General features: G+C 36.1%; 1 protein-coding gene across 1 annotated transcript; it reads right to left on the reverse strand.

Moving 5' to 3' along the window:
• Nucleotides 1–6,554: 6,554 nt before the first annotated feature.
• LOC120081338 (polyadenylate-binding protein 2-like) lies at nucleotides 6,555–12,048 on the reverse strand. The gene is made up of 9 exons (XM_039036097.2): nucleotides 11,282–12,048; nucleotides 9,509–9,627; nucleotides 8,739–9,395; nucleotides 8,570–8,647; nucleotides 8,377–8,466; nucleotides 8,056–8,193; nucleotides 7,663–7,836; nucleotides 7,365–7,571; nucleotides 6,555–7,086 (listed from the first exon to the last, which is right to left on the reverse strand). The coding sequence occupies exons 1-9, from the start codon at nucleotides 11,526–11,528 to the stop codon at nucleotides 6,835–6,837; spliced, it is 1,962 nt and encodes a 653-aa protein (XP_038892025.1). The 5' UTR covers nucleotides 11,529–12,048; the 3' UTR covers nucleotides 6,555–6,834.
• Between the last annotated feature and the right edge of the window lie 361 nt (nucleotides 12,049–12,409).

Below are 12,409 nucleotides of genomic sequence, written 5' to 3' on the forward strand. Positions count from 1 at the left end.
CATTCAGAATAATTGAAAATATAACCACTCACAGTTCACCCGCAAGAGTTTCTCTCTCCTGATCTTTTCCCGCTTCCCTAGTCCTTTCATGCTTCCGAACCTATGTTAATTCCTAAATCAACTTAGAATCCTATATTTTAGTGTTAAAACAATTTTTACATACCTTCTTTCCCCTAGCCCTATCTTACCAACTCCAACAGGCTCTAAACTACACCCTAGGACAAACCAAGACTGTGTTGGCACAAGAAGTCACTTCCCTACAAGCTAATTGGCGCATGGACCCTCCTTCAACACCAACAAGCTTGATCAACACATAGTCATACTACCATTAACCCATGGTAGTGCTATTAACGCAACCCTCTTCCTTGAGTTTCTCAATTCTCTCCAATTTCCTCTCTTTTTAAGTCTCCTTGAAGGTATTTGAGTTGTGAAATGAAAGAGAGTCTCCCGGGGTATTTATAGGCATTACAAGATGATACTTGTCACTATTCCTATGCTCCAACGCATGAAACCTTGCTTGTAGGGCAAGTTTATGTGTCAACCTCATACAAGATCCAACACATCCTCCTTGACACCTTCTCCTTGCATGTAAAGCTTAAGTGTCATCCACAAACCTAGTCCAACGCATAACATTTTTTTAGGTGTCACTCTGCGCTTCTTCATGTTATACTATGCATGCACCTCATCCTTGGCTTGGCTAAGACTTCACTTGATTGAGCCACGTACCTCATATTGTTGTCAATCCGACCTTACTCGCTAAATTTTCCCATTAACGCATACTTAACCTAAGTTGGGCGCATGGTAGCATCATCCATCCTCCTCCATGCGTTCAACCTTTTCTTTGTGCGCCCATGATGGTGTTTCCACTGCATGCTCCCTTATATTTCGAGTATGGTTCCTCAACTTGGCTCTTAATCAATTCATATCATCTACTTATGTTGGGATTGGTGCCTTAATTCTCCCAAAGTCTCGTAGTTTGTGAACATTGTACACATTGTTATGAATAAAATAAGAGATTTTATTTTTCATTTACTTATATCCAATAAACAAAGATCCATGGTTATTGTATGAAAACGTAAGCATGTATATGAGATATACTAGTGGATCATGTCTTAAGTAATAACCTAAAAGATCTGTAATATATAGATTAAGGAGAGATACCTTATCCTGGTGACACTATGGATACGGCCCGCTTTGTAGAGATTTACAAGTGTTGTGAACTACTACAGATGGTTGATCCTGACCATTCATGTGGAGACATGCGAGCGGGGGTGTCCTATACAAAGAGTTTGTATAAGATCGGACCACAAGATGATTAGTCTCTTTATATAACATCGTTGATGTTAGAGATAGATAACATGCAGCGGAAGTATCAAGGATCCATAAGCATTCAAATTCACTAATTTTGGCAGAAGTTAAAGTATGCTCTTCTAAAAAGAAGGTTTTAAGATCATACCTTTAAAGAACTTGATTGTATAGCAGCAGTCTTCACCAAAGATCACCGTGAACCACCTCAAGATCTTCCCCACTATCCTCTTGAAGCTTTAGACCGGGTTATGGGACTCAAGAATAACTTGAAATGATGAAGAACAATGAAGAACTCACAACAGCTCAATTGGAAGAACTCTTTCTTCTCACTAAAATTTTATCTCAAAATTTTTGTGTTAGCATGCCTTCAAATCACTCCAAACTTCTTTATTTATTGCAGATGAACATGCAAATAAGAGAATTACATGGCTGGCAGCTCATGCTTGCAGTACTAATGAAGAGAAGGAAATAGACTTTATGTGAGCATGAAGAAGATGATATTGGAAAATCAACATTTTCCATTTTTGAACATGCAAAACCGATTTTCCAATTCTCTTTTTAAAATCAAAATTTGATTTCAAAACCATTTTGATTTATAAAACTGAAAAATGATTTTCTAAAATTAATTTAATATCAAATATTAAATTAATTTTAGCACAATAATCATCTTCATATATTTAAATCATATTTAAATATATATTCTCCTATTCTGTTTAATTTCAACGTTTCAAATTAATTTCTCAAGCTACTCTAAAGCTTAACCATTTACGAGCTAGTAGGGGGACCTCGCGGATATACAGATCATGGGCTCCAACGATTTGAGATTAATCGGCTAAACTCATTAGTCCGATCTAAACCTCATTCGTTAACTAATGGGACACACCACTATAACCCATAGTTGATCTTCCCTCACTGTAAATATATTATGTCCACTTAATAACCATAATCAGTAAGTCGATCCTTCACAGGTTCTTCGTAATCACAGCTAGGCCAAAATTACCATTTTACCCATGGGAATACATCTTGTTCCTTAAGTTCCTACTGACACTCTAATGAACAATTCTGATTCATAATCTCTATGAATCAAATTCTTTCTGTATCATGAGAAGGCGAGGCCCCGATTGTTCAAGACCTGGAATCAGTACTTAAGAAAACAACCTATCTGCTAACCCTAAATAGGGTAGGAGTGAATTCCATCTTGCAAGGCTATGTCCCCAATTATTCATCCAGTCTTATCCCCAAAATGGTAAGCTTGTTGAGCAGTGCTGTTGGACTACTCTCACCGTTTGCAGATCAAAGGATAATCCCGAACCAACAGGAGTTCATAGTTAGCTCAGAATTAAGATCGAGTTAACCTAGGCTATATGATAAATAAATTGATCAGTTTTAACAGTAAACAGTCGTTATAAAGAAAAGACTATTTTCGTGGTCCAGTCTATATGCAAACTCATTGCATAAGATGTCCCCACTCACATGTCTCAACGTGAAAGATTTGTGGGTCGCATCATTTGTAGTACCTCAACTTCTTGTAACAACTACAAAGTAGGCCGCATCCAATAGTGTTACAAGGATGAGATACCCAATTTCATCCATATACTTATTAGACCATTTAGGCTATCAAATTGATCTTGTTTATGTCACTACATAAAGTTACAGGTTATAACATTCAGACTATAACCAAGGATACGTTTATTGGATTTTTCATAATAAGTTGCAAAATCAACAAGTCATTTTTATTGATAAATAGAATGTTTAACACGTACCGCGAGTTCTAGGACATTCCCAACAATTGATACTTGAGACTTACATCTCACCTAAACGGCCATAGGTGACATGACATTAATCCTGAGTGTTTTGGGAACTCCTGCCTTTGAGGACGGTCCTTTGATTAGTATGAGTGAGAGTGGCCAGATTCCCTCCTCTCTCAATTTTTCTCCCTCTTTTAAAATTCTGCAAAGCCCACACCTCTTGTTATTTTCACCCTACCCTAAGGAGAATACATATGAAGATTTTGTGGTGATGTCTTGGTTTCGTGGATCGAGGTTTTCTTGTTCATGATCATTCATGGAGAAGGGGATTTCGTGAAGATTTCAAGGGTATATAATTTCTTCTTCCTTCATCTTTATTTTATGCATGTTGTAAATTTGTCCAATTAATGCATAATTCTTTGTTTTGTAATTTTGTGTTTTATAAAAAATTAAAAATTAGGTTGATCCCCGCTTCCACTACGGAACTACATAGTTCCTTCAATATCACCATGAATTTGTTCTAAAAATGCAGGTGATTTAATTCTCACTTTAACTGGTGACGGTCTAATGATTGGTTTGCCTTGAGAGCAAGCATCACATGATAATTCATTAAATTGAAGAATATTTTGACTCTTCAATGGATGTCCATTTGAATTCTCAATAATTCTTCTCGTTATTATAGACCCTAGATGATTTAATTTGTGATGCCAAGTTGTAAATATGTCTGGATTCATGAACTTCAGGTTCATTATTGCATATGATTCAATTACTCGTATATGAGTATAATATAATCCAGAAGATAAAGCAGACAACTCTTCCAATATACGTTTTTCATATGAGACAATAGATATAATATAAAGATACTCCATATTATTCTTTCTATCAGACTCGATATGATAACTATTGCAACGTATATCTTTAAAACTAAGCAGATTTCTCTTTGATTGACTAGAGAACAATGTATTGCCAATTACAAATTTTCTCCTCTAGGCAAAATAATATTTGTTTTTCCAAATCCTATAATTAGATTTGTAGAACCTGATATTGTATTGACTGTTGCTTCCAACATTGTCAGTTTGGAAAAATATTTTTTACTTGTAAATATTGTATGTGTAGTTGCACAGTATGCGAGTCGTAGATTTTCTTTACTCATTTTTTAGTCACCCAACATATGAAAATGATATAGGTTTCTTCATTAAAAGAAAATAATTACAATAAGAAAAACAACATTTGGAATATACGAAGGTTAATATCTACTAATAGGGGAAAAAACATGGAGATGAATTTTTTTAAAAAACACAACAGTAAGTCTAGATATTTTCAAAGTCAAAGAAAACACTTGATGTTCCATTAATGTTGATTTTCTCTTCAGAAGATTCAAAGAAGTCCGCTCATCCAAATTTTTCATATGGGATGGGTCAAATATGTCATTATTCTGGTATGCAAAATTTGCTTCCACATTTACAATAGATACGTGACCAATGCCCAATCATTCAGCATTGGAAGCATTTATTTTCAACATGAACTCTTATCTTGTGGAGTTTTTTTCTTTGTAATCATCATTTTGTGTGGTTTTTTTGAAATTTGAATTATTAGAACGACCACCATGAAAATAATAATTATTTCTTCCTCTGCCATGGTCATAACCTTGACCTCAACCACAACCACAACCTCGACCAAGATTATTATTAAAATTCACAGCATTTACTTCAAGGAATGGTGTCGTTTCGGTTAGTGGAGATTCATGATTTTTCATCAATAACTCGTTCTTTTGTTTGACCACGAGAAGACATGAAACAAGTTCAGAATATTGTTTAAAACCTCGATATTGCTATTGCAAGAGCATATTCAAGACATGAAATATAGAAAATGTCTTCTCTAACATATCAAAATCGGTAATTTTTTCTCCACATAACAACAATTTTGAACTAATTTTAAATAATGTAGAATTGTAATCACTTACTGGTTTGAAATCTTGTAGCCTCAAGTGCATAACAGCTTTAAGAAGAATAACTATTTTTTAATGGTCATACCTCTCTTTCAAATTTTTCCGATCTCTTTTTGTAAGATAATCCATTTTCAGTCCTTCGTGGAGATGATGACGAAAGAAAATCATAGTTTTTGTTTTGTCTTTGACTGGATGTCGTATTTCCTTATTTAATAGTCTCTCCAAGATTCATAGCATCCAGGTGGATTTCGATATCAAGCACCCATGACAAATAATTATTGTCCTTATATCAAGGACAGCAAATTCTAATTTTGTGACATTTGGCATGATAACATTATCATAAAATATTGTATTTATACTAGATATTAAATATGAAAAATAACATTAAATTTATTAATTATAATGAAGAGGAAAAAAATCGACATGCCTTTATGCAACAGTAAAAAAGATAGGAGCTCGTGCGGATAACGGGTTGTAAATTTGAGGAGCATAACGGGAACACAAATACTAATAAAATATAATATTAAAACAAATAAAATATAATAATAAAATAAATAAAACAACAAAAAATGAATTTCTCTACTTTCTTCCATCTTTTTGGATTGATCACCAATATGTGTCCTCCAAAATCCACCAAATACCACATGGAGTATATCACCAATAATATGATACTGTGTAATCTTGAGACTCACCAATAATGATATTATGTAATCTTGAGACGTATGGGACGACCCATGGAATAATTAGATAAGAATGGACACTAATAATGGATAATATCACCTATTTTAATATATTTAGATTCTTTTTTAATTAGAGACGTCATTATTTTTTATATTTTGAAATTTCATTTTTCCCCAATTTTGACAAACTCGAAAATTCTGAAAATATTTCGAGAATATTCTGATTCCTCCCTTCCAACAAAATTTTAAGATTTTGAAAAAAAAATGAAAAATTTCAACCTTTCGAAAAAATTTTGATTTTTAATTAACTATATTAACTAAAATTTTCAAATTTATTTATGTGTTACTTTTTCTAAATTTTTATTATTTTCAACATTTTCACAAACATTCACAATAGACATCTAAATTTGGCCATTGTCAACAAGTATAATGACAACAATTTCCATCAATATTTCCATTACCATCAATATCTCAAACATCGGTTAGAAGATATTTGTTAGACATATTTGGTAGCCTATTTTACAAGTACTTCATATTTCAATAAAACACCACCTAAATCTGCAATTTCTATCACAATCGTTATTCCTTAATAATTCTCCAAAGCAATGAAGGGATCACAATTATATATCCCCTAAAAAATTAACCATTACGAACCAGACCCCTGCTCTGAAAGAAAATAAGGAAAAGGAATCATTCAAATGCTTAAAAGAAAATTAAAACCCAAACAGTTCGCCAACAAATAAGAAAATCAGTCTCAAATATTTTTCGCTCCCACTTTTTGAATCTAAAATGAAGCCAACAACAAACCATTCTTGCCTGCTCGTGTTAGTCACACCACACAGAGGGAGGGGGGAAAATAGGGGAAACACATAACAGAAGACAGTAGCACTACCTCGGATTAATGTTAAAACAGAAAAAAAAAAAACAAAAAAAAACAAAAACAAAAAGCCTTCATCCTACGGAAAAAGAGAGTACCAAAAACTAAAAACAAAAGAAAATGTCAGCAGTCTTCAGGAGATAAAAACCAGTACAAACAAATATGATGTCAGTACCGCAGTCTCCACAAATAAACAAACCAGTCAATCGTATCACACAACTACTACACGTTTCTTTTCATGAATCAGGGGAGCTTTATGAACACACAAGCAACTCACGACACGAGGTTCTCAGTCAGCGACAGAGAAGCTAGCTGATCCGCTGCATTGCCAGCTTGTTGCTGCTGAGCTGCGGCAACATTCCTCAAAACCTCCATAGCTTCGGCTACTTTTGCCTTCAAAGCCTCTGGGGACTCGAGTAAATGCAAAACCTCAGTCTGATCCATCTCCAGAAGCATTCCAGTCACCTTGGCCGCATTTTCAGGCTCCAGCTGTTCCACTAGCGGGTAAAGATTCTCTCCCAGCATCTACAACATTAATCACAGGCAGTAAGACTTTAAACACCACCAACTACACTATAAAAGATCTCTAAACCCCTTAGATATACTTTGAAAGAAAAGAAAATGGAACATCTACTTACATTCCATTTTTTTAGTTAAACTTCATGTTCAACAGTATAATTCGAAGATCTAAGACACAAAGTTGGACAATAGCCCAAACTTTCGTGAAGGTGTTTGTACATGCTTAACAGGAACTATCTGACATCCAAGAACCCTGCTGAGTTTATAGTATAGAAAATGCTTACTGTTCTCTGTTGGTCTGGTGTAGCATTTGCCAGAGCAGAAGCCAGAGCACCAATAGGGATAGGTTGAGAGTGTGCCGCATCACGCAATGCCATACCTCCCATATCATATGGAACGGAAAACATGCCTCCAGCAACACCAGGCATGGGTACATCAGGCAAACCTCTTCCAGGGGGGTAGCGATAGACACGTCCTCCTCTAGGCAACATCTATCATTCAATGAACCAACCAACCAAAACAGCCATTAAATAACACAAGAAGCCAACGACGGAAGAAAAGGAGGATAGAAAAATCACCAACCTGCTGTTGCATCATTGGAACAGGCTGCTGAGTTTGCTGGACAGCTCCTGCACGTCTGCCACCAGGGCGCTGGCCTTGCTGACCCTGCTGAACCATTGGAACAAAGAAATTTGGCATTGGTCCTCCACCAGGCCTTATACCAGGAACAAGCTGCTGCTGATAACCAAAGCCACCCTGGCAAAAATAATACCCGTAAGATAAACAAAACAAACCTTCAGAAAGTGGCTAATCATATGCACACCACGCCTTCCAGAAGGCAGGATAAAAGGATTGAGTCACAGATGCATGAGTAAATAAGGACATCAATACAATTGACCACTGATTTGGTGCAAAAACGAAAGATGGGAATTTGAAATTAAAATGTTCATAAAAGGGTATGGTGAAAGTAGTTACTTGAGAAGGAATCATTGCAGGAGGACCTTGACCAAAAAACACCTGCTGTCCAATACCTGGACCACCAGGGGGATATATTGGCATCCGAGGGGCAACTGAAGCAGCCATGGGAACTGGCCGTATTTGAGAGAACTGAGCCTACAGAACATAGTAAAAGCCATTAAATCGTGACTCGAAATGTTTGACGCAAATAAAAACCAAAAAGGGAAAGCAGCAATTAAAAGAGTTATATGTCTTAAGGCCAAGTTCTGACAATTGAAGTTACAATACAACGGCAATGGCAATGCCAAGTATCAAGTATGAAAACATCAGCGGAAGTACCTGCAATCTGGCTCTTCTATCTTCCTTCCGCTGTGCAAGTGCTACATACAATGGTTTGCTAACAACCATTTTGCCATTCATCTCAATAAGCTATCAATTACACCAAGTGAACTATTACAATCCTTCCATATTTTGTATCATTAATCACAGGCATATATAGAAAAATAAATAAATAATAAGCATATCTACTCACAGCTCTAGATGCCTCTTCAGGGGTTGAGAATGCAACAAATCCAGAACCTCTGCTTATACCATTGGGGTCACGCATGACCTGAAACACACAAAATAACCATAAAACATTAACTACAGAAGGCTTAAACCAAAAGGCAGTGCAATGAATTACACTTCAATATAATTACAACCTTGCAAGAGGTGATTGTGCCAAATGGAGCAAACAGTTCCTTAAGCTTATCATCACCAATGCTATCATCTAAATTTTTAATGTACAAATTTGCCCCCTGGTACTTGTCAGCTGCCTCTTTCATAGTTTGTTCAAACCGGTGCTTTAACTCAACTTCTCTTTCAGATTTTTTCTGTGCTTTCCCAACATACCACTCCTTATCATCAACTAACTTTCCATTAAGGGCATCAACTGCCCTAGCAGCATCATCAGCATTTTCAAAATTAACAAATCCAAAGCATCTTGATTTGCCATCAGCATCCCTCATCACAACAATACTGGTGAGTGTCCCAAATTCAGAAAAAGCTTTGTTCAAATCCTCTTCAGTGGTTGTCTCAGAAAGATTTTTTACAAATACATTGTTAAATTTGGATTTGTCAACAACACCATCTCTTTCTTGTTTACGAAGAAAGGGTCCTACATAAACTTGCTTATCATTCAACAGCATGCCATTCAGCTTCTCAATTGCTTTCTGAGCAGACTCCTCATTGTCAAATTGCACAAAACCATAGCCTTTTGACTGGCCAGAGGAATCTAAAGCCACTTTGCAAGACAGGATACTACCAAATGCAGAAAATGTATCATGTAGAGCTTTGTGGTCAATGGCCTTGTCTAAATTCTGAAAAAAATTAAAGTGCAAAGTTAACTCAGGAACAGAATCAAATAAACAATTTGAATAAAACGAACAAGATATAAACATGAATTATTCATAAAAATGAAAAATACTAATACCTTGATAAATATATTTCCAGCCCCACTTTTGCGAATGCTTGGGTCACGGTGAGAATACATAACTCTAATAGGCTTTCCATTCAAAGGGGTAAAGTTCAGCACATCCAATGCTCTTGCAGCTGTTCAAGCAAAATAGGATTACATTAGAAAAAAGGATGTGGCCATTTAAAGTTTAATGACATATAAAAATATGAAATAATCACTGTTTTGGATCACATGATAATTTGAAATATAATTTGCTTGTCAAATGACAAGAAAGGGCAAGGACCTAAATAAAGTCCTAAAATCTTCGTTCCAATTCCATCAATATCTAAGGAGCACATACACGGACATGATGACCAACTTTTGAAAACGGAGGACACATTTTATTTTATCAAGCTTAAAAAAGATCAAACACAAAATTGCTTTGGTTTTTTATTAATTGTTAAAAATAAAGTTTTTATAAAGAACAATAGAGAAGAAGAAAAGGGCATCAAAAAAAATAATAAAAACCCAATGGATGCATCACATGGAATGTAATAAAACCCAAAGCCCATTTAAAAGTAAAAACCCCAACCCTAAATAATGTTTCCCTTTTCCATCCAACATTCTGCTTTTCTCACATCCACAGCCACCCCTTGCTCTCCAACCTCCTACCCCAATTCTTCTCTCTCTACACTGCCACTGTCGAAGTTGTCCGATCTCCCACCCTTTGCTGCTACTTCTTGTGATCAATGTTGCCGACACCAAGCACCCCATCCAATGCCATTGTCAATTTGAAAGTTTTGGGGGTTTTTTAAGTGTTTGTGTGTATCCATTGCAATGTCTGTGTGTGTCCCTCTTGTGTTCAAAATCAAGAATAAATAATAAGGTTTTAGCATGTTGGACCCATATTTTGGACATTGACAATTCATAAAAAAGAAGGCCTCCGTGCTTCAAAAAACAGTATAAAAGCTTAAACAATTCAATTGCTAGAAGTGTAGAGCAATGAAAACAAATAATTGATTTTACATGGAACATTTGCCATTCAATGAAGGACATGCCACCATAGAGTTTTCAATAATAACACTAGATTTTTGTATCAAATTTCTGGTTCAAAGCTATCTGAAATCATAAAATATGCATCACAATGTAACATATCCAGATCTGCCCAGTGGTGAAACTAGCAGTCATCGACTTAAAATATACAGCTACACAAGGCTAGCTTCAGATCATCCCGTTGGAACCAAGAGCCAAACCTATAGGACATAAGATGTATTCATGCACATTTGCATTGATCATTTTTTAAACAGATGCACTTCAAAACCGTAGAATGCAAAATTAATATCCTGAAGAGTGAAGACCAAACATCATAATGCAATAAAATGACCCTCAGCATCTCCCAGTCCACCAAACAGGCGCATGTTCCAGTTCTTCATAGAATAAAACAAACAGGCTGGCTTTTACATGTCTTATAGAAGGAAATTACCATGAAACAGTAAACATTATTCGTTAGACCCCGAAAGCAACCACCCAACCTTTTACAACAGCAATCCACTTTGGCAGCACTAATTTCCCCGACTTACATTAGATTGCTACAAGCTTAACTTTTTGGTATTCGTATGGCTCAAATATCTTGATACATCAATTAATTAATAGAAATTATCCACCCTAATATTAAGACATCAACTCTGCATTTTACTAGCCAAACAATCAGCCGAACAAGAAATGTTCACCGCGAAAATTGCACTAATACAATAAACAAAGTACATTAAACAACAGAGGGCAGTGAAAAAAAAAGTGAAGCGAACTGACCATCTTGTGGGTTGCTGTAGTTGACATAACCATAACCGAGAGATCGCCGGGTCGTCAAGTCTCGGCAAACCCGAACCGAAACCACCTGACCCACCTGATTAAAAATGTCATAAAGCTGCGAATCCGTGACATTCAGGTCCAGATCTCCAACGTACAAAGAAGTAGTCACAAAATTGGCACCACCGTTCGCCGCAGGATTGACGCCGGAAATAGCATTCTGAGGCTGAGCTTGCACCTGAGCCGCCATACTGGAAATAATTTCACTACTGTTCAAAAAGAATCTTTCAATAAATTAATTTTTTTGCCTTTTTTTTTTTCTCCTCACTTCCCTCTCCTAATTTTGTTATTCAGAAACAAACCCTAGAAGGAATCAATGAACGGCGAATCTTCAGACACTCAAAAAAGGCCAGCAAAACGCAACGAACAACCGGGGAGGATAACAAAAACCCTTAAGATAATAGAAACTGAAGCAAAAATGAACAACCCCCAACGAAAAATCTTCCTACTCCTAAACAAACGAATAATTGTTTTGATTTTTCAGGATGAGAAAAGATAGTGAAAAAAAAAAGGAGAGGGAAGGACGAGAACCGGATAGATAATCGGAAGGATCCGAGTGGAGAAATGATTAGCCGCCGGAAAACGGGGCGGCGCGTGACGTAGAGAGCAACGGAGGAAGAGACGGAAACAAAAAACGCGAGGGTTTGGAGGGCAGATGAAACTGCACTAAAAGAAAGAGGAAGAGGAAGAAGGCGTAAGGCTTTATATATGTGGGCAGTTGTGGGTAAACCCTAGAGATAAAATCTACCTACGAAATCTCAACCGTCCATCGCAATGCACTGTGGCGCATCTGACGAGGTCAAGTCGGGAATCCGTAGGTAACCGGTAACGGTAACTTTTTTCGGTTGGCAGTGACGGTCTTCAGGAAGAATAGATAATCAAATTTGAAACTTATTTGTAAAAAATATCTCAACAAAAAACTTTAAAAGACCTTTTCTATAAAAAAAAATAATAATAATAATTATGAAAAAGTCTTAGTTTCAATATACTAGTCCCCAACGGATGTGATCGGATGTGATCTACGTGAAATTTATAATTTATTTTACTCCGTATAAAAAAGATTTAAAAGAT

Source organism: Benincasa hispida, chromosome 1, assembly GCF_027475165.1.
Source record: "Benincasa hispida cultivar pf3 chromosome 1, pf3_genome.v1.1, whole genome shotgun sequence".
Taxonomy (NCBI): Eukaryota; Viridiplantae; Streptophyta; class Magnoliopsida; order Cucurbitales; family Cucurbitaceae; genus Benincasa; species Benincasa hispida.